We start from the raw sequence: 23,192 nt of genomic DNA, 5'->3' as shown, positions 1-23,192 counted from the left end.
CGTGATGACACTGCACTTAGCGCTATTGCTCCCTCCAGACATGCATTGCAGTCCAACGCCTTTGATAAAAAGCACACATTCTACCTCAGAGCAGTAAAGTCATGCTTGGCCTACATGAATCATAACTGAGATTACAACTAAGGGGGAATTTATTTTACTAACCTGTTGGGGGGGATTTATGTTTCAGTTAAAAGCCCTTGTCATAGATCCCTCAACCCAGCTCTCTCCCACTCCTCCCAGTGCTCTATATCCTCATTCCTGTGGCTTTGCTTTATAAGCCATCTTGTGTTTCAAAGAGTTCATGTTTGAAAGTGCCATTAGTTAGGTCAAAATGTTCATAGACACATTTTAACAAAGTAGACCGTGGTATTTAGCCGACTGGCCCCACAACTTTTTAAAGGGCAGCTGAAGGTGATTGGACGTTTGTTCCATTTTCCTCATGCTCATGTCCCTTTCTCTACGTGGCTCAATGCATGTTAGTGCCCCAGTTGCATACTGCATTTTGTTTCAGTTTTATTTTGTTTTTGCTAAGCCCCCAAGGAAGACTCTAAATGGAATACATTGAGTTGGAACACATCAGCTTAGCTAACCTCATACACACCGTGTGCAGGTAAATGTATGCAGATACTGTGACTATCTCTAAATTGTATTGTATGCCCCATCCCTAGGTTGGAAAGTAAATATGTACTTGGCCTTTTCTATTGTAAAGGCCTTAAAACATTTTTTTTTTTAAATCTCCATACAGTTTTACCTGTCCTTGAAGACTTGACTCACAAAAATAGTTGAGCTGTTCCAGCTAAGCATTCTGCTAGAGTGAATGAGGATTTGAAAGAGAAGTTTACTTGTATAACAGACAGTGATTCATTGGCTTTTATTGTGGAGGATTCTCTGAGATGTTGGTGCTCAGCTTTGTAGCTTGCGGTTTAAGGTCAACGATACACCGCGGGGCAGTTACTTCACAGATTCAATGTGACAGGGCGTTTGTTTGCACCAAAGCCAAAGAAGGGAAGGCAAATGTGACAAATGAAACGAGACCTTAGAATAAAATGATGAACTGATTTAGTTTGATTTCACAGGCTTAAGGTGAAAGGTGCTTCACTTTTTTTCATACTTACTATGACTTCATCTATTGCTCAGCACTCTGAAGTATTGCAGAAGCTTTCCAAGGAACTGTGATATAACAGTTATGAAAGTTAAGCATTCTAAAATAGAGGAATAGTGCCAGGCCTTTACAGCCAGGCCTGTTTTCGTGGCTGTGTTGAAATACGGGACTGTAGAAGACGGGTGTTTTCTCGAGGCAGACAACAGAGTGCAACGTCCCGATTTGAAACAGCCTGTACACTGAACACTGTGTGTGGAGGCCATGAGGCCATCTCACCTCCCACACTGTAGGTCAAGGACATCCGCAGACAGGAGCGATAAGGTGGGGGGCCTGTTTTTAGAAGTGTTAATGAGCTGTAAAGCTATCGGCGCTACGCTAGCTGCACGCTAACTGGCCCTTAATGATTGACTCGCCTCAGACGGAACTATTTTCTTTCTCACGAGAAATGTACTTCATCCCCAATACCAAGGCTGTTATTAACATGCTTTTCATGCAGTTATCAGCGACAACCCCCTCATTTGAATGGACGGCAGCATGGTTCTCAGTGACCCCCTGCTCGCCACTCTCTAAAGCACTGAATATTTTAATAGGCAGCGTTAATGCAAATCAGCCGTCACGGGAGATTTACTCCTTCTGCATAAACCCTATCTTTTCGAGGATATACTGCTGGTAGTTTCTACTAAGGAATAGGTTGATGCCCTGTTCCTTACCCAATAATCTCCTCCCATTGGTTATTGGGATGGGGTTTATGTCTTTCCTCCATAGTGTTAACTTCTCTCCCATTTTTATGGGGGTTTGATCCTTTCCATATCAATGACTAAATGCTGTGTGTGTGCATTAATGATGGTAACACTTTTTACATTTAAGTAGTTTTCAAATCAAATTTTATATATTTTATTTTTATTTTTTATACTTTTAGATTAAGTTGCTTTGCACCAGTGGTAGGGAACTAGATTAAGCCGCGGGACGGTTTTGTCCAAGCGAATGGCCGGAAAATAATTATAGTAAGTTATACACTGCAAATTGACCACAACTAAGCCCCAAAAATAGATTGTATTTGGAAAATAACAATAATTTCATAACTTGATAACATTGAGACGTGTCAATTTTCTTCATTTGTGGTAATACTTGGCAACAGATTTCCTAAATTAAACTACTTTTTTAGCTTACTTCCTGGTGATTTTGGGCTACAACAAAACCAAAACGCCTGTTGCCGACCACTACTTTACACAAGCTCCTTTAATCTTTATACATGTGTAATACTGTAATTACTACAGTAACAACGCTGTTTAATATTATTTGAGGAATTGCTTTGTAGTGGCATAGTAATGGAGTTAAGCGGTTTTCGCTGTTACACATTTGGAATAAGGAATCCCAATTCCTCTGGATTGTATGCCTCACAGATGGAACTGCCTTTAAAATATATAACATTGTGTTCAGCTGGTTACCTCTCACTCCCATTGCAGTTCATAGCTCCTTTTTTGTATTGATGCCAATGGGATTTACACATTTGCTATCACCAATGATAGATTTCTGTGTCAAAGGGAAACCTACGATCCCATGCCTCTGTTTCCAAGCTCAAACGGAAGCCTGAAACTGTGTCCCACATGGCACCACATTCCCTATATTGTACACTACTTATAGGACTCTGGTAAAAAAGAAAACGGTGCGCTGCATGAGGCAAATGGTCGTCACACCAGATACTGACTGGTTTTCTGATCCACGCCCCTACTTAACTTTTTTAATTTTTTAAAAAGATATCTGTGACCAACAGATGCATATATATATGTTCCCAGACATGTGAAATCTTTAGATTAGGGCCTAACGAATTTATTTCAATTGACTGAATTTCGTTTTCTTAACTGTAACTCAGTAAAATCTAGGCAATAGGGGTGCCATTTGGGACACGACCTGTGACTGATGCATGACGAATTGTATGTGGACGTTGACTTGGAGGGAACATGACGGCAAGACGGCTAGCTCATAGAACAGGAACCCGGAGGACGGGAGTTGTGAGGGATGGCTGGCGGGCGGCACGGCTTTGCGTTAATACCACATGTCATTTTCTCACGGTGTTGTAGAGGGAACCTGACACAGCCCTACTGGGCACTCTGCCCACGGCTGGATGGCTGCTGGATGCTGGCCCTGTCAATACCAGTGATGGATCATAGCAGATAAACAAGGTTGATGTGATGTTGATACTTCACTGTGATCATATTGATCCGCCACTATACACTCACAACATTCCACAATTGCATGTGTTCTTGCGTGAGTACACGCATAGTAAAGTGACAGGAATATCCCACAGAGGGAAGTGTGTGTTTGTGTGACTAATTGTTGCTGCTGTCATCCCCCTTAACTTCCCATCCGCTTTAATGAGCCTACAAGGATGCCCTATTGATGAATAGGCAGCCAGATAAGCTAATGCTGTTCTTCCCAGTGGTGTGATTTGATCATTTGTCAGAGGACCGTGAAGGCAGTTCATCAGCTGCTGTAATCGGTCTAAAACGGGGAAGCAGCCGATGTGCTGTGCACGCTTGGTAATTCACTCCAGGCAAGATGCATTGTGGGAGTTAGATCACTGCCAATAGTAGGCCAATTGTTATGTTAATGCACTTTTAACATCCTATTTGATTCCAGTCATTTCGATCATCTTGGAATTTCTCACTGGTCCTTTCCAAAAAATCCTGCACACTTACAATGTTCACATTAAAATTTGATAACCACCTGAAATGGGAGAAATAAATCAACACCTATGAGTGTGCGGCAGAATGGAATGGAACATTGATTAAACTGAATTTATTTCCGCCTTTCCGGCTGAAAGAATGAATAACTTTCACCGCGGCTCTGATCACCATTTAATTTCCCTCCTTTATGAACCGCTGCGGCGGCGTGAGTGTTATTTCTGTTTTGGCTTTGTTTTGCTGCTGTATTTGCTTTAGCAAATGAGCCTGTCGTGTTCACTCTTGTGGAGAAAATTGGAGCATTCATCTCGTATTCAGCTCTTCCAGGGAGAATCCTAAGTTGACTTCTGTGTTTTGTCCGTGTGTGACCAACGTTTCACTTCAGAGATTGAATCAACCCACAGAGCCAATGTAAAGGCCTTGATTCTCGAGGGCGTGCAGCAGACTCCATTTTATGCTCCAGTCCCCTTTTTTTTAAGTCGTCAATTCTTTGGGCGTCATTTACATTCAGTCAGAGCGTAATTTATGCCCCCAGCCCCGCGCTATCACGGCATGTTATTGATGACGTGTGTTGAACAGCTGATTTTTAATCATTTGGATCAGTCTCAGTGAGGCTTGAGGCTGCGTCCCCAATGGCACCCGATGCACAAAAACAAAATAGGGTGCCATTTGGGATTCAAGCAGGGTGAATGAACAGAAGAGGAGGAAGTTCCTCAAAGAATGACCGCTCATAGTCTTCTGGTTGCACAATGTAGACCCCTTCAATTATTACACATGAAGTAATCTCCCTCTTGTCCACTTGCAATTGTGAGTCGCTTTGGTTTCATGCATTTCATTGGAAGAGGCCTATCTGGGTTATAAGTTGTGTGAATTTCCCTGGTGTGACTGTGTTTCTTGCTTTATTCCTGGTTTATATTGAGCCATGCCCTGTTCACACAAGCTCAGATTAGCCTGGAGTGATTTAGATGTTCCAACATTTTGTAGGATATGATTCAAGGACATCCGAGGCGGGCAGAACATCTAACATTCCTCCCACATTTCAAATCCCTCCTTTTAATCCCATATCACCACGTGAATAGGTAGGTTTTCTATCTACTTCTGGGCTATATAGTGTATACAGTAATACTGGATGGATCAGGGTGTGTGTTTAAAAAATAAATAAAAATGGGATACATTCCACCAGCTTTTGTGTCACAGAGTAAAGCACTTTCAGCTTTTGAGCCCTTTCAGAAAGTAAAATGTTTAGGGGCTAGTAGCCTTTTCTGTTCTGCTGTCAAAGAAGGCATAATGTATACAGTACCAGTCACAAGTTTGGACACACCTTCTCATTCAAGGTTTTTCTTTAATTTACTATTTTCTACATTGTAGAATAATAGTGAAGAGGTCAAAACTAAGAAATAACACATATGGAATCATGTAGTAAAAAAAAAAAGAAGGGGGGTTTTATATTTGAGATTCTTCAAAGTAGCCACCCTTTGCCTTGATGACCCCTTTGCACACTCTTGGCATTCTCTCAACCAGCTTCATCTGGAATGCTTTAACAACAGTCTTGAAGGAGTAATGCTGAGCACCTGTAGGCCGCTTTTCCTTCACTCTGCGGTCCAACTCATCCCAAACCATCTCAACTGGGTTGAGGTTGGGTGGTTGTGGAGGCCAGGTCATCTGATGTAGCACTCCATCACTCTCCTCCTTGGTCAAATAGCCCTTACACAGCCTGGAGGTGTGTTTTGGGTCATTGTCCTGTTGAAAAACAAATGATAGTCCCACTAAGCGCAAACCAGATGAGATGGCGTATTGCTGCAGAATGCTGTGGTAGACATGCTGGTTAAGTGTGCCTTGAATTCTAAATAAATCGGATAATGAAACCAGCAAAGCACCATCACACCACCTTCTCCATGCTTCATGGTGGGAACCACTCATGCAGAGATCATCCGTTCACCTACTATGTGTCTCACAAAGACACGGCGGTTGGAAGGAAAAATCTCAAATTTGGATTCATCAGACCAAAGGACAGATTTCCACTGGTATAAAATCCATTGCTCTTGTTTCTTGGCCGGAGCAAGTCTCTTCTTCTTGTTGGTGTCCTTTAGAAGTGGTTTCTTTGCAGCAATTCGACCATGAAGGCCTGATTCACACAGCTTGTTGAGAGAATGCCAAGAGTGTGCAAAGCTGTCAATCAAGGCAAAGGGTGGCTACTTTGAAAAATACAAAATATATTTTGATTTTGTTTAACACTTTATTTTTATTTATTTTTTGTTACTACCTAATTCCATATGTGTTATTTCATAGTTTTGATGTCTTCATCAAATGTCTTCATTCATTTAAAAATAGAGAAACCTTTGAATGAGTAGGTGTCAACTTTTGACTGTGTGTGTGTGTGTATATATATATATATCTCACAGACACGCACAGTTGAAGTCGGTAGTTTACATACACCTTAGCCAAATACATTAACTCAGTTTTTCACAATTCCTGACATTTAATCCTAGTAAATATTCCCTGTTTTAGGTAAGTTAGGATCACCACTTTATTTTTAAGAATGTGAAAGGTCAGAATAATAGTAGAGTGATTTATTTCAGGTTTTTATTTCTTTCATCACATTCCCAGTGGGTCAGAAGTTTACATACACTCAATTAGTATTTGGTAGTATTTCCTTTTAAATTGTTTAACTTGGTTCAAACGTTTCGGGCAGCCTTCCACAAGCTTCCCACAATACGTTGGGTTAATTTTGGCCCATTCCTCCTGACAGAGCTGGTGTAACGGAGTTAGGTTTGTAGGCGTCCTTGCTTGCACACGCTTTTTCAGTTCTGCCCACTATTTTTTTTTATGGGTTTGAGGTTAGGGCTTTGTGATGGCCACTCCAATACCTTGACTTTGTTGTCCTTAACCTGTTTGGGCTGCAAGCCCGAACTCGGCCGAAAATGACACCCCTGCAGGGCGCGAAATTCAAAATCTATTTTTTAAAAATATTTAACTTTTACACATTAACAAGTCCAATACAGCATTTGAAAGATAAACATCTTGTCAATCCAGCCAACATGTCCGATTTTTTTAAATGTTTTACAGAGAAAACACCACATATATTTATGTTAGCTCACCACCAAATACAAAAGTGGACAGACACGTATGAATTATGATTATGAAGTATGAATTATGATTGAAGTAGCATGCACAAGCCAACCGAAATAAACTAAAACCAACCTAAAGAGCCCAGAAAAAACTACCTCAGATGACAGTCATATAACATGTTACACAATAAATCTATGTTTTGTTCATAAAAAGTGCATATTTTAGCTATAAATCAGTTTTACATTGATGCTACCCAAAAATGCTAATACATAGCTAGAGCCTGAATCCAGCCGGGAGTAGCCAGAGAAAATACATACACCAACGTCGGCTACTAATTACACCTCATAAAACATTTCAGAAAAACATATGGTGGATAACTAATGAAAGACAGATATCGTGTGAATAAAGCCAACATTTCCGATCTTTGAAGTGTTTTACAGCGAAAACACAATATATCGTTATATTAGCTAACATCATAAGCTAGCATAAGGCAGCATTGATTCTAGTCAAGCGCTAGCCTAGCACAGTTAGCAGAGTTAGCATTCAACAGTTCGACATATATATGAAAAAGCATCCCAAATTGGGTCTTATCTTTCTTGATATTCCATCAGAATGTTGTAACGGGGTCCAATGTCCAGTAGAGTCTTTAGTTGGGTTCCAGAACGAATTATTTCCCTCTTTGGTTAGCAGGCACGATAGCATTGCGGCGCTAGAAAGCGTTTCTTCAAAAAATTCTTCCGTCGTTTCACATCTAAAGTCCAGAATAAATTGCAATAATATAATTAAAGTATATTGAAAAAACATACTTTAGGATGATTTTGTGACATGTATCAAATAATATCGTAGTCAGGCATCATATTCAACGTTATCTACCTTGTTCCAGAAGCCGAGAACAAATTATCCTTCGCGCCCGGATTTTTTTTTTAACTGCGCAGGTCTCACAAGAAGGTGTGTTATTCAGTCCATGGACGAGATATTCGACTCCTTTCAATTCTCACTTCCGCATTACAGTCTGACGAACGCCTGTGACGTGTCCCTATGGTCCTAAGTCAAAGGGCCTTTTATAGAGAAGGTCTTAAAGAAACACATCGCATTTTGGAAAACTCAATTCGGCTGGGAAAATGGCTGTAAAAATATTTCTGTTCGACTTAGAGAAACAATTCAAACCTTTTTAGAAACTACAGACTGTTATCTATCCAACAGTAGTAAATATATGCATATTGGAAAATAAAAAGTTTCTTAGGAGGCCGTTTGAAAATGTGCACACATTTTCCAGTTTTTTCAATATTCAGCCTGCAGCCATAACAGGTTTTAAGCCATTTTGCCACATCTTTGGAAGTATGCTTGGGGTCATTGTTAATTTGGAAGATCCATTTGCGACCATGCTTTAACTTCCTGACTGATGTCTTGATGTTGCTTCAATATATCCACATAATTTTCCTCCCTCATGATCCCATCTATTTTGTGAAGTGCACCAGTCCCTCCTGCAGCAAAGCACCCCCACAACATGATGCTGCCACTCCCGAGCTTCACGGTTGGGATGGTGTTCTTCGGCCTCCCTCTTTTCCTCCAAACATAACGATGGTCATTATGATCAAACAGTTCTATTTTTGTTTCATCAGACCAGAGAACATTTCTCCAAAAAGTACAATCTTCGTCCCCAGTTGCAATCCGTAGTTTGGCTTTTTTTTAATGGTGGTTTTGGAGCAGTGGCTTCTTCCTTGCTGAGCGGCCTTTCAGGTTATGTCGATATAGGACTCGTTTTACTGTGGATATAGATACTTTTGTACCTGTTTCCTCCAGCATCTTCACAAGGTCCTTTGCTGTTGTTCTGGGATTGATTTGCGCTTTTCGCATATCCTTCCTGAGCGGTATGACGGCTGCGTGGTCCCATTGTGTTTATACTTGCGTACTATTGTTTGTACAGATGAATGTGGTACCTTCAGGCGTTTGGAAATTTCTCCCAATGATGAACCAGACTTGTGGAGGTCTACAATTTCTTTTCTGAGGTCTTGGCTGATTTCTTTTGATTTTCCATTGATGTCAAGCAAAGCGGCACTGAGTTTGAAAGTAGGCTTTGAAATACATCCACAGGTACACCTCCAATTGACCCAAATTATGTCAATTAGCCTATCAGAAGCTTCTAAAGCTGTGACATAATTTTCTGTAATGTTCCAGGCTGCTTAAAGGCACAGTCAACTTAGTGTATGTAAACCTCTGACCCACTGGAATTGTGATAGATTATTTCACTGTCTGTAAACAATTGTTGGAAAGATGACTTGTGTCATGCACAAAGTAGATGTCCTTACCAACTTGCCAAAACTATATTTTGTTAACAAGAAATGTGTGGCGTGGTTGAAAAATGAGTTTTATTGACTCCAACCTGAAGTGTATGTAAACTTCCGACCTCAACTGTATATGTATATATTTCAAGAGAAGGGCAAAAGGAGGTGTGTGTGTACATAGAAGGCCTCTTTTTGCCCTCTCAAATCTTTGAGGTGAGGTTAATCTCAGTCGAATTCATGTCATTGTACTGGGAGAAGAAAATTGTGTGACATGAAATTGTTTCTCGGGGGGTGGGTGGGTGTGTGTGGGTGCTCTAGGGCCTAGGCCATGTTGTAAAGTATGTGAGGCTCCCTTTAACTTGTTTGTGTATATCACATGCTTTAAAACCATATTACATCAGCTACTGTAGTTAGTTTTGACTCTAGTCAGCAGTCTAAGCATATCTGTTTTGTCTCTGTAATAGTTTTGGCTGGGGCTTTCAGAATATGTCGCAGACAACTACTTGGTAAGAAATATGTTGCATTCTTGCTGAAGTCTTGATAAATGTTTTATTTGGCCCGACGTAGAATTATAATTCATGTCTGTTATTTTTGGGTGTTTGTTTATCAGCGCTGAAATATGGTATCGACCACGCTTAGTGAAGTCTGAAAAGGCAGCCAGAGACCACATATCACTTTTATTTAGCCAAGTCAATATGCTATTTGAAAGAGGCAATTAAGCATTGTAGGTGTTTGGGGACATTGCCATGGCTACTTTGTGCTGTGTTATGGAGGTCTGGTTCCCTACAAGCTCTTTATTTTACATGGCCAAGGCATCGATCAGTAGTATTCTAGTGGAGTTAATTATGCCCTTTGTTTTCCGCCCTCATGCCGGCTTAAGAAGTCCAGAGGAACCAATGATTGGGGGGCCAAGAGTTTTAATGGAATGTTATACTTGGACCAGTATAACCCATTTATTAGGCCTTCTGCATATTGTACTATCAGCTTAAGTTTTTGCCATGTGGCTGAAGTAGACCTGTACGAGGGTTGCTGGTCCAATGATTAAATACAGCATATATTTAATTAATACTTGTGTATATCTAAAATGTGGTAAAAGTAAAAATCCCTTACCTAATATCGTAGTCAAAGTAAGGGGAGCGCCACGTTGTGGTAGGCTTTCATTCCAAATTCTGTGAGTAGCTAGCTCGAGTCCGCTCACAACTCTATTTGAGCAGTTCGATTTCCCAGGCTTTATGTTTGAGGACCGAGCAATCAGCATCTGAACTGCTGCTCTGCTGAGACTGCCTGCCTCTGAAGTTCAGGCTAATGTATAATTATATCTGAGCTCTGGTTTTCCCTTCCACGTTTTTTTTGTTCAACACTTGTGACTTGGTTAATTTGGGTGTCAATCAGCCTTATGAAGCCTTCTCCACAGTTCTTCTCTTCCCTCGTGTTGACTGATGCTATAATGGGTATTATTACCCTAAGCCACGTTGCATTCAGTCTCGTGACCAGAAGGGTTGTCTACTGTTTGTAGATTGGGAAATGGGAGATGAAGGAATGTGTCTGTCTAACAATCTGTTCGATTTTCTTTTCTCTGCTCCCTGGGGAAGTTGCCATGCGTGGCAGGGGGCCACAGGTCAGTTGTCATGAGAAACTGAAAAGTGATGAAGTAATTTGTCTCTACTGTGGATTTCTTTTTGAAGGTGCAGTCAAACGTGATTTTCCTGTGTTTTATATCATATTGTACAACAGCTGATAAAACTAACACTTTAAAACATTTTTTTTCTCAGACAGTCCTAGCAAAAGTCTTGCTTGAGAAATAGTTTATTGCTTAATAGCAGTTTGTCCATTTTAATGGATATCTATTACATTAAGGTACTTAATTGTTACCCAGAAATGATTTGATATTGATCTAAAAACGTCTTCATTGTGCCTTTTTGAAAGACATGTTCCCAGAACTTTGGCCACTAAGACTTTTTGAAACCTCCCGCTTTGGGCCAGATGTGTAGTTCATACATGCAAAATCTATAAACAGATTTACAGTTTTTCTGTTAACTGCTGCGCTATTTTCCTTTCATTTTCCCCCACGTGGGCCAGGGCCCTAACAATTTGAGTTGTACCCAATGAGCTTCATTCCTTCACCATTTGAGTGACAGCAAGATGCACACAGCAGAGAGCGAGAGCGAGCAATGTGGTGCACATATATGCACATATGTGACGTAGTACGCAATTTTAGGGGATCACTTTTGGGTTGTGAGTGCTACTTTCAGAACTACTGGCTAAAAAGTTTACAAAATCACTGGAGAATCTCTTTTAAAGAGGCTTCTGCAGCCAGATAAGGTATCATGCAGAGGATTTATAAGTCACCCATTGATGTCTAGACCGGGGTTGAATGGCGGGAACCCGGTTACTGAGATTTACCGTCCAAAACCACTCCCTTTTTCCCAGGATAAATAACTGTAAAAGCGGTCAATTATAATAAATTATTTATATGAATAGCATGACGAGAAATGGAACTGTTAAATGAAATGCAATATGTAAATCTGGATTTTCTACGGCTGTCACTCTGGTCACTGCATGATGAATCGTCAACGCTCAAGGTGGGGCCCGACAGCCCATCTCAGTATGTAGGCCTTTCATCTCATGGTAACGCTTTATTTGATTCTAGTGGGACAGGTAGACCTTTAGCATAGCCTATGCTATTGTGATATAAAGAACGGATGCACGTTTAATTTACACATTTCCATCTGGCTTTTGGGGGTCACCTTATTTTTTTTATTGTAAAGATGTTATTTATTGCAGCTGCAGAGATTTAAAACACTCCTATATCATTGCTTTAAATATGTGCACGAGCGAACAGTTTCGCAGTCGTCCTCTCCAATTCCATTCAAATTGCATCCAAAATAGATCTTCAAGATTGATATATAGGCCTATATATAGATGTCCTAGCTTACCTCTTTCAGGTAATACATTCAATGCAGTATTGGCCTTTGTATTGTAGCTAATTTAATGATGGGTTATGCATAATAAGCTTCTAACTTACAGCCGCTGTCTCTTGCGCAAAATGCACACACCTGTGCTCCGCTGGCCTCTCCTTTAAAAACGCTCCTTAGCTCTTCTACTCCCATGCAGGAAAATCTAGACTAGAATAGCTTGCTGGACATAATTGTTTAAATATTTCTTATACCAATAGACTATTCGAAGAGGGACCCAAGCTCCTGTTTGCTGAATGTTAAATACGGCAGCCAAATGAACTCGCGGGTAGTTTGAAAGAAGGCTATAGCAGTTATTTATTCAGACCCATAACCATTCAATCCTCATGAAAAGAAGTGAAAGCCTTGTGCATCTCATTATAGTCCTATATTATTCAAGCATGTCATTAAAATGATGAAGAGGAGTACAATGACATTTTACTTCATTTCACTTTTGAAAGCGAGGAAGGACTGAAGCATTAGGGGAAATATTATGATAAATGTAAACCAAATTCGCTCGCCTATACTTGTGACTGATACTTGTGATCAGGCTCAGGTTGTATCAGGCTTGAATTTTCTAATCAAATCCACACAGGCCTACAGTGGCTTGCGAGAGTATTCACCCCCTTGGCCATTTTCCTATTTTGTTGCCTTACAACCTGGAATTAAAATAGATTTTTTGGGGGGCGTTTGTATCATTTGATTTACACAACATGCCTACCACTTTGAAGATGCAAACATTTTTAGGGGTGAAACAAACAAGAAATTAGACAAAAAAACGGAACTTGAGCGTGCATAACTCTTCGCCCCCTCAAAGTCAATACTTTGTAGAGCCACCTTTTGCAGCAATTAAAGCTGCAATTATCTTGGGGTATGTCTCTAAGCTTGGCACATCTAGCCACTGGGACTTTTGCCCATTCTTCAAGGCAAAACTGCTCCAGATCCTTCAAGTTGGATGGGTTCCACAGGTGTACAGCAATATTTAAGTCATACCACAGGATCTCTTTTTTATTTTTATTTTATTTTTTTTTATCCCATTTTCTCCCCAATTTTCGTGGTATCCAATCGCTAGTAATTACTACCTTGTCTCATCGCTACAACTCCCATACGGGCTCGGGAGAGACGAAGGTCGAAAGCCATGCGTCCTCCGAAGCACAACCCAACCAGCCGTACTGCTTCTTAACACAGCGCGCCTCCAACCCGGAAGCCAGCCGCACCAATGTGTCGGAGGAAACACCGTGTACCTGGCCCCCTTGGCTGGCGCGCACTGTGCCCGGCCCGCCACAGGAGTCACTGGAGCGCGATGAGACAAGGATATCCCTACCGGCCAAACCCTCCCTACCCCGGACGACGCTATGCCAATTGTGCGTCGCCCCACAGACCTCCCGGTCGCGGCCGGCTGCGACAGAGCCTGGGCGCGAACCCAGAGACTCTGGTGGCGCAGTTAGCACTGCGATGCAGTGCCCTAGACCACTGCGCCACCCGGGAGGCCCTATACCACAGGATCTCAATTGGATTGAGGTCTGGGCTTTGACTAGGCCATTCCAAGATATTTAAATGTTTCCCCTTGAAAACTCGAGTGTTGCTTTAGCAGTATGCTTAGGGTCATTGTCCTGCTGGAAGGTGAACCTCCGTCCCAGTCTGTTGCCACCACTATGCATCACTGTGGGGATGGTGTTCTTGGGGTGATGAGAGGTGTTGAGTTTGCACCAGACATAGCGTTTTCCTTCTTGGCCAAAAAGCAAAATTCTTGTCTAATCTGACCAGAGTACCTTCTTCCATATGTTTGGGGAGTCTCCCACATGCCTTTTGGTGAACACCAAACGTGTTTGCTTATTCTTTTTAAGCAATGGCTTTTTTCTGGCCACACTTCCGTAAAGCCCAGCTCTGTAAAGTGTACGGCTTGAAGTGGTCCTATGGACAGATACTCCAATCTCCGTTGTGGCACATTGCAGCTCCTTCAGGGTTATATTTGGTCTCTTTGTTGCCTCTCTGATTAATGCCCTCCTTGCCTGGTCCGTGAGTTTTGGTGGGCGGCCCTCTCTTGCCAGGTTTGTTGTGGTGCCATATTCTTTCCATTTTTTAATAATGGATTTAATGGTTCTCCGTGGGATGTTCAATGGTTCAGATATTTTTTTAAATAATCCAACCCCGATCTGTACTTCTCCACAACTGTTTGGAGAGCTCCTTGGTCTTCATGATGCCGCTTGCTTGCGCCTTGCTTAGTGGTGTTGCAAACTCTGGGGCCTTTCAGAACAGGCGTGTGCGTTATCTATCTAGAGATCATGAGACATTTAGATTACACACAGATGGACTTTTTTAACTAATTATGTGACTTCTGACGGTAATTGGTTGCTTCAGATATTATTTAGGGGCTTCATAGCAAAGTGGTTAAACACATATGCACGCACCACTTTGCCGTTTTAAATTTCTTTATATTTTTTGAAACAAGTTTATTTTTTCACTTCACCAATTTGTACAATTTTGTGTATGTCCATTACATGAAATATGAATAAAAATCCATTTAAATTACAGGTTGTAGTGCAACGAAATAGGAAAAATGCCAAGGGTGGTGAATACTTTTGCAAGACACTGTATTCACAGTACATCTGGAAAAACCCCTTGGTTATACCACATTTTGTTACGTTACAGCCTTATTCTAAAATGTATTAAATCATCCCCCCCCCCCCCCCAATCTACACACAATACACCATAATGACATAGCAAAAACAGGTTTTTGCAAATGTATTAAAAATGTAAAACTGAAAAACACATTTAGAAAGGTATTCAGACCCTTTACTCAGTACTTTGTTGAAGCACCTTTGGCAGTGATTACAGCCTTGAGTCTTCTTTGGTATGATGCTACTAGCTTGGCACACCTGTATTTGTGGAGTTTCTCCCATTCCTCTCTGCAGATCCTCTCAAGCTATGTCAGGTTGGATGGGGAGTGTCACTGCACAGCTATTTTCAGTTCTATCCAGAGATGTTCTATCGGGTTCAAGTCTGGGCTCTAGCTGGGTCACTCTAGGAAATTCAGAGATTTGTCCCGAAGCCACTCCTGCATTGTCTTGACTGTGCTTAGGGTCGTTGTCCTGTTGGAAGGTGAACCCTCGCCCCAGTCTCAGGTCCTGAGCGCTCTGGAGCAGGCTTTCATCAAGGATCTCTCTGTACTTTGCTCTGTTCATCTTTCCCTCAATCCTGACTAGTCTCCCAGTAGCTGCTGCTGGAAAACATCCCCACAGCATGATGCTGCCTCCCGTGCTTCACCGTAGGGATGGTGCCAGGTTTCCTCCTGATGTGTCAATTAGAATTCAGGGCAAAGAGTTCAACCTTAGTTTCATCAGACCAGAGAATCTTGTTTCTCATGGTCTGAAAGTCTTTCAGGTGACTTTTGGCAAACTCCAAGCGGGCTATCGTGCTATTTTTATTGAGGATAGGCTTCCCGTCTGGTCACTCTACCATAAAGGCCTGATTGTTGGAGTGCTGCAGAGTTGGTTGTCCTTCTTCAAGGTTCTCCCATCTCCACAGAGGAGCTCTGTCAGAGTGACCGTCAGATTCTTGGTCACCTCACCAAAGCCATTCTCCTCTGATTGCTCAATTTGTCCAGGCAGCCAGCTCTAGAGGAATAGTCTTGGTGGTTCCAAACTTCTTCCATTGAAGAATGTTGGAGGCCACTGTGTTCTTGGGGACCTTCAATGCTGCAGTCAGTTTTTGGTACCATTTCCCAGATCTGTGCCTTGACACAATCCTGTCTCGGAGCTCTACGGACAATTCCTTAGACCTCATGGCTTGGTTTTTGCTCTGACATGCATTGTCAACTGTGGGACCTTTATATAGATAGGTGTGTGCACCTTTCCAAATAATGTCCAGTCAACATAATTAACTAATTAATTCATTAACCAATGAAGTTGTAGAAACATCTCAAGGATGATCAAGGGAAACACGATGCACCTGAGCTGTATTTCGAGTCTCATAGCCAAGGGTCTGAATACTTATGTAAATAACATATTTCTGTTTTTAGTTTTAATACATTTGCAAAAAAATTCTAAACCTGTTTTTCAGTATTGGGTATTGTGTGTAGATTGAGGGGGGGGAAACGATTTAATCAATTTTAGAATAAAGCTGTATCGTAACTGTGGAAAAAATTCAAGGGTTCCCAACTTTCCAATTGCACTGTATGTGCTTTTGAATGATACTTCCGGTTTTGGCGGGAAATACCGGGTTACCCGGGAGGAAAGTGATTTTATTCATGGTATGGAACATTTTATAAAATCCTGTGAAAATATTAAACCCTAGCCTAGACCATTACATCTTCTCCACTGATCTGCTAGACTACTTTCTCAACCTTTTTTCACTTGAACCCCTTCCCACCACATTGATCGTTCCCTGCTGCGGTACAGACAATTCTGCTGCTCGATTGCTTGGAAGAGTGACTGGAATATGAGGTCACTGACTGGACTACTAGACCATGTGACCTGGTTGGCGTTGGCGGGAGTCCGGGTGGGGTCATGCGAAGCGGTTTCTTGGCAGAGCTGGAGATGTCGTGGATTTTAATGATTCGGAAATAGGATTTGGATTTGACTTGTCAAGGCTGCTTAGCCGAGCAGCCAGTTGGTAGTTGGTTAATAACGTTTTACAGATGCTCGTTGTTTTGCTGATTCCTTGACCCTTGCCTGCACTTCCAGCTCTAGTTTATATCCTGTGCCCAGTAGATGGTGGGGAGAGGTCAGATTAGCCCAGTGTTTTGGCCAGAAGAAATAGAAAACCTGACTATGGGTCAGTTGTTTCTCTCGCTCTGTGTGTGTGTGCCTGTGTTTTCTGCCTGTGCAGTGGGGGGGGATGTCATCTAGGGAAAGCTACTTACTCCAGACAGATTTCAATGTTGTGATGGTGTGTTTTGTGTCTCACACAAGGTGCAATAATCCTCTCTAACTATTGACACTGAAGTCCCGCTGGAAGTTCTAGTAGTCTGTCTGTGTCGGTCTGTCTTATTGACTGTGTTTGTTTTGGGCATAGCCAGAGGAAATGACCAGGTTCATAATGACATGGGCCCATCTTTTTGTTCTGAGTGACTTAACTTGGATCCTGTGAAGTCCTGGTAGTGTCCTGGAGGCATTATCCTAATTACGGTCTTTAAAGCAGCGCTGATTGCGTTTGACTCCCTTTGCATCTTGGTTACTTGGCAGGCAGCCTCTAGCTTTACTTTGAAATTACCAGATGCTAAACAACCCTACAGAGACCTGAAGCATGGGAGCTTTTCACAAGCCTCCAGCCTCATAAAGCCTCCAGCCTCACAAGCCTCAAGCCTTTTTTCTTTTTTTCTCATTTTGAAGGACAACAAAGGAGGTAATCCTGAAGAACTTTCCGGGGCAGCAGCGCTGCTCTAACCTCCAGGTGGTGGTAGTAGTAGTGTGCAGCAGAGTTGTGGTATGTCTAACACACACTCTGGAGCCTGATCTTAGTTAAGGAGAACCCTGAGCTGAGAGGGGTTAAGTAGTCCTGTCCCAGATAGGATGGGGAATTTCAGTAAGCTAATATACGAATCACAATTTTCCTTTTTTTATTTAGGCGGACGTGTCTGTAAAAAATGTAATACTATAATGTCATACTATCCAGGGGGCTCCATGAAGAGGCCATTCCATACTTTGTGACAAAAGCAGACTTGTTTTTCTCAATGACTGGGATATGCCTGCTGAACAGCTTTCTTTTTGAATCGTTTCAGAGTACTGTGCATATAAAGAGTATCAACAGAAACTTAGTGAGCCCTGACTACTTTTTTTTTTTTGCTCTTGTTTTTGTAACCATCTTGACTTGGCAAGGAAGAGAACACTCAGTTTGGAACTGTGCTGCTCTAGATTCCTGTCTCTGCTCCATGTTATGGGAACCAAAGGCAAGAGACTCCTTGAGACAAAACAGTAACTCTGTATAACAACTAGGAAAAAACTATTTTGTTCCTCCCTGCTACATTACAGTATATGTGTATATATTGTGAGGTGTAAAGGCTATGACCCTACTACCAGCATGCTTGTAATACCCCCTGTCTGCCACCCAATAACCCACATGTGATCCGATCTGCTTCGACCTTGAAATACCCAGAACACCACGGGTTCAGATACCGTCCGACTATCTCGGGGACCTCCCAGACTGGCTAGTTGTCCCCGGACAGGAGTTTCCCATCAGAGCCTATGTCTACTGTAAACAGCCCAAAGGTGCGCCTTCTGTTGGCTGGCTGGCAGCCTGCGTTAAATGATTCCTGTACTGGGGGTTGTGGTGTGTATGCACATCCAGTGCAGTACTGTACTCCGTAGCCTCAATAATGCATGGCATTGTTGGCATAACATGTCAGCAGAACGAATTCACCAATCACCAGCCGGCTGCCATAATGAATAAGGCATATAAAAAGAGACAGTTCCATGGAGGTCTTATTGAGTTATGCTGGGAGGGTTGGAGCTCTTGGCGGTGTAAATAAGGACATGGTTTAATGACTCTCCCCTGTAGCCAATATCCAGACTGCGATTTGGCGTAGAGGAGATTTGAGACGGACTCAAAATCAAATCAAAGTTTTATTGGTTGCGTACACGGATTTTACAGATCTTATCGCAGGTGCAGTGAAAGGCGTGTGTGTCTAGCTCCAACAGTGTAGTAATACCGAGCAATAAAAAAAATTGCACACAATCCGAAGAAATAATAAAGAAATTAAGAAATAAACTTACCATTACCTCAGACGCTATCAGCATCCCAAATGACACCCTATTCCCTATTTAGTATACTACTTTTGATCAGAGCCCGTGGAGCACTTTAGTGTACTATATAGGGCACTTCACTATCTATTGCACTATATAGGGTGTGATTTGGGTTCACTGGGACTGGATCGACTTTAGCTTTCAGACCAGATGACAGCAGCAGTGGAGGATTGAAGAAGCAGTAAAAGTCCCTGTGACATCCCTGTTTCCCCAATGGCACCCCCTCATTATACCTCAGCCTGTTGTCTTATCTCAGCCTGACACCAATGCGGCAGCCCTGTGAGCCCTCAGCCCGGCTACGGCTCAGCTGCTTAAAGGGCTACTTCACATAAAAATGGATCAGAAACTGCCTCCCCATGCAGTCCTCTGGTGCTTGGCCTGTCATGAGGCCATAACTGCTTTTACATTTCACTCCTGACGCCCAGAAGTGAGGGAAGAAGAAGAAGAACAAAGCGTCTCCTCCCTACGCCCGCTGACGTGCATTTTCCTCTTGTGCCGCTGTACGCTCTAGGAATTGTCGGCTTTCTTGGAATTGCGAGAAAGTCACGTTTCCTTTTTGGACTTGAATATTTAGTGTGTTTTGGAATTTGTGTTTTTTACGAGTCTGTATACAGTCATCACTGAAGTTGTTTGTTGCCTCAGGGCCATATGGAATTGACTCAGTGTCTCTGACTGACTGTCTTTGGTTTGCTCCAGCTGGCATGGGTAGTTGTGATTTTAAGTATGTGTATTAGTCTGCTGTTTTGAGAGGGAGAGAGAGAATATATCGTGGGTTCTGTACAAGCTTGTGTGCATTATTGCCTCTGTCTACTGTGCCGATGGTGTGGGGATGCCATTGGTTGGGTCATGTGTACGCAACTTAAAACACACGTCCACATGTATACATCAGAGGAATGTATTGGGTGACCAAAGTGTCTGTCTGTCTGCAGGAGGAATGCCAGCTCCTGAGCAGAGCCCAGCGACGGAGGAGGGGCTTCTGCTGACCGTCAGAGAGGGAGCCCAACTCGCCAACCGGAGCATGGAGGCCGACAGCACCGCCAACAACATCCTGGCCTCCGTCAAAGAGCAGGTACAGGAAGCTCCGTAGCGCATATCTTACTGTTTCACTGCCCAAATACCTTTTTGTCCCACCTGAATCATTCAGTTACACTAACCTCTGTTACAGCTCTCATTGTATCGCTGCTCGAAGATAGACTCGCTGTGCTTTATATCTCTGCACTCTTCCACAACCACATTATATGAACACTGTTACTATCTCGTTAAGCTACTGAAGGGCTTGGCCCCGATTTTACTGTAGAAAATGCCTTCTCAAGAGGTTGTGGTTTTTACGTTGACATTTTCACCTGGCTTTCTTTGCGATGAGAGGCTGTATTTACTTTTTTGGAGACACAGAGAGAAATGCTCTGACCTTTGACAGGTGGTCCTAGCTGACGGTAGGTTGGAAATGGTGATTAAGTTGTGCCCGGCCGTGCAGTGCGTTCACAATCGAGAGATCCATGTAGTAAGAACAGAGCGATGAGCCGTCTGTATAAGGACACGCTCTGACTCACACCCCTCGCTCCATCCATGGCAACGTTCCACACTCCCGTTGTTTACCCAAGTCAACAGGAAGGCAGGTTCTATTGGAGAGCACCTGTTGATGTCACTTCCTTCCCCCTTAGTGCTCCTCTGTTCTGCCGCTCCTCCTTGGCGTCAGTCAGGGCAGGCAGGCAGTAAGTCAGTCGGGAGAGAGAGAGTGAGAAAGAGAGGGGTGAGACATGCCTTTAAATGAATTCTTGTTTGGGATTGGGGAGAGTAAGTTAAGCCATCCTCAGAGTTTTTAAAGGTAGTTGGAGAGACTGGAGTTGACGAACGATGAAGGGAAGGTGGGAGGAAGGCTTGTGCCTCAAGGATGTCACAGTCGTTGCTGGGGTAGTAGTTATTTACCTGGTTGTGCACGAGTCTTTCCTGTGATTGTGGGGAAGCAGACTTCGAGGGATCCTGCCTGCTGTAAACATGTTAGCCGGCACCTGTGGACAAGCTTATGATGACTCCTTGCATGGTGAGTCCATATGCAAGAACCCCACCCCCCTTTTTTTTCTCTTAAAACCTTAAAACCTTGTTTCTCTACCTGTACTTCTTCACCCCACTCTGCCCAATGCCCAAACAAGGACAGGCTGGTCAAGATTTCTTTGATTGCGTTTGCTGTTAATTTGCAGTGGTGCCTCGTCTGCTCCTGACTGCTAATGAACCAGAGAGTGTTTGGTGTTAATATGAGGGGTTTTGGGCTGTCAGACTGGAAGTGCTAGTTATTACTGGGGTTGCATCTCAAATGGCACCCTATTGCTTAAGTATTGCACTACTTTTGACTATATGGGACACTGCCCGGCTTTACTGCTCCCTCTTTTTAGTGCTCTGACTCGCCATCGCTGTGACACCTTCATAATTGCTTATTACAGCCACCATTTCAGTTTATTACAGCCACCATTTCAGTTTATTACAGCCATCATTTCAGCTTATTACAGCCACCAGTTCAGCTTATTACAGCCTACTCTTTTTACTCTGATCTTTCACACTCCTCTCCCTCAGACTTTAGGAGGTTTCTTTTCTCCTTACAACCTCAAGTTTTTCAAATTAACTTTACACGCTCTCTTTCTCTCTCATATTTACCATTGTGCAAAAAATGTATTTAGCTGAAGGGGTTCCATCTAGAGTGGAATGGAACTGGAGACTGGAGGGAAGCCAAAGAATGTTACTCAGCCAGTCAACTTCCCCTTTTCTGTGAATTCAGCAATAATGAGAGAGCCCGAGTCTTTGAATGCCTTCTCTGCCACATTATTGCTAATGTTATCCCTGTGAATATGTAATAAGCACCGGAGCGTGGTATTGTGGGCTTAAGACAATAACACAGTCATTCTATGAAATTAAACTTAGAAAACGTCTCTCTGCATACATCTGCGATCACTCTGTTTTTAGTTAGACACAGTGGACCCGGACAGGGAAATGTGAGCCTTTTTCTCAAAGCGAAAGCTTAGGCTACCATTTTTAAGTTAGTAAATGGAAAATGTGCGCGAAGAGAAGGGTACTCCTACTCGTGATGTGTATGGGGAAAGTTGGCTGACTCCGTGTAGCCCTCTACTAGGGGATGTTGTACATGGCTGAAGGGTAGAATAATCCCCTGCAATAATGAAAAGCAGGAAAAGAGGAGGACGTTGCTGTATGCTTTCATCCAGACTCCCCCTCCGGAGCAGCCTAGTTTCGGATTTAATCACCGCATCCTGGCCTGGCCTTGGAGACACAGGGTGTAACCAAGTCAACAACCAGAGAGGAATTCTTCAAGCTGTGATGTAGCCTAGCCGTTTACAACTGGGCCTATTCGAAGCTGCTGGGGAAACGACTGTCTGATAAGGAAGGAGGGGAGGGGGGGGGGGGGGACAAAGGGGCGTAGGGATGTCCGCTCTTCCAACTAAGTCCTGTCGGGGCCCGGCCTAGCCGCTAGTCTTCCATTAGTCCTGGTCTATGGGTCCTGGTCAAAAGTAGTGCACTACATGGGGAATGAGGTGCCATTTGGGATGCAGACCGTGCCTCAGTAGAGTGTCCCTCACTGAATACTGAGTGGTGTGGTGCCATTCACAAGAGACAATCAGACAATTGAGCTGAGCATGCATTCTAATGCCCCCTCTCCCTCCCGTCCCGTGATAATGAATATGAGGGGAAGGCAGGTCCACTAACGAGCTCTCCATTGATCACACTGTGCCCTTGCATGCTTCCTGTGGGGTCTCCCAGGGGAGGGGTGAACACTAGCCAAGGAGGCCGCCAAAATGTGTCTGCTCGCATTTCATCCTCTGGATCCTGATGTACACACACATCTTAGTCATGCTCGCTCTTCGGCGCCATGCAGGATAGCGGCTGCCTGTCAACGGAGGGCAGTGAGCTGGAAAGCACGTTCGGCGGTGCGCCTGACTACGTCGCTAGTGCCCCTCTGACAGCTCACCGGAAACCAGAATGTGAGCCGTATGGCTGGCTGCTTCTCACAGCCCGACGCGTCGGATTATTGACTTAACCCGTGAAATGTCACGAAGTCTCCCGTTTTTTCTAAACAAACAGAATAGAGTGGAGTGTTTTCCAGCAGACTTTCTATGTGGAGGTTGTGTGTGGTGAGGTTAGAGGTCAGACGTTAATGGTCTTATCTCTCTGTAGTGGCTCCAGGAGCAGTACGGTCATGTCTTGAATTAAAACCCAGCTAGCACATCAGTAGTGCAATAGCTACAGTGCATTCAGAAAGAATTCAGACCTTTTCACTTTTTCCACATTTTGTTACGTTACAGCCTCATTCTAAAATTTTTACATATCAATCTACACACAATACCCAGTAA

General features: G+C 43.0%; 1 protein-coding gene across 10 annotated transcripts in view; it reads left to right on the top strand.

The window, feature by feature from the left end:
* Positions 1-23,192, top strand: part of LOC129821325 (plakophilin-4-like) — a 129,492-nt gene that overhangs the window by 16,074 nt on the left and 90,226 nt on the right. For 9 of the 10 annotated variants that reach the window (XM_055878891.1, XM_055878883.1, XM_055878892.1 and 6 more), the window contains exon 2: positions 19,767-19,906. In XM_055878891.1, coding sequence (XP_055734866.1) covers positions 19,772-19,906 — 135 coding nt within the window. In that variant the 5' untranslated portion in view covers positions 19,767-19,771. Of the gene's footprint in view, positions 1-19,766; positions 19,907-20,574; positions 20,879-23,192 lie in introns of those variants that run through there. The other variant, XM_055878889.1, reaches the window with a different exon arrangement.

This window comes from Salvelinus fontinalis, chromosome 23 (assembly GCF_029448725.1).
Source record: "Salvelinus fontinalis isolate EN_2023a chromosome 23, ASM2944872v1, whole genome shotgun sequence".
Taxonomy (NCBI): domain Eukaryota; kingdom Metazoa; phylum Chordata; class Actinopteri; order Salmoniformes; family Salmonidae; genus Salvelinus; species Salvelinus fontinalis.
The sequence above is the reverse complement of the archived record's forward strand: the minus strand, read 5'-3'. Positions and strand labels throughout refer to the sequence as shown.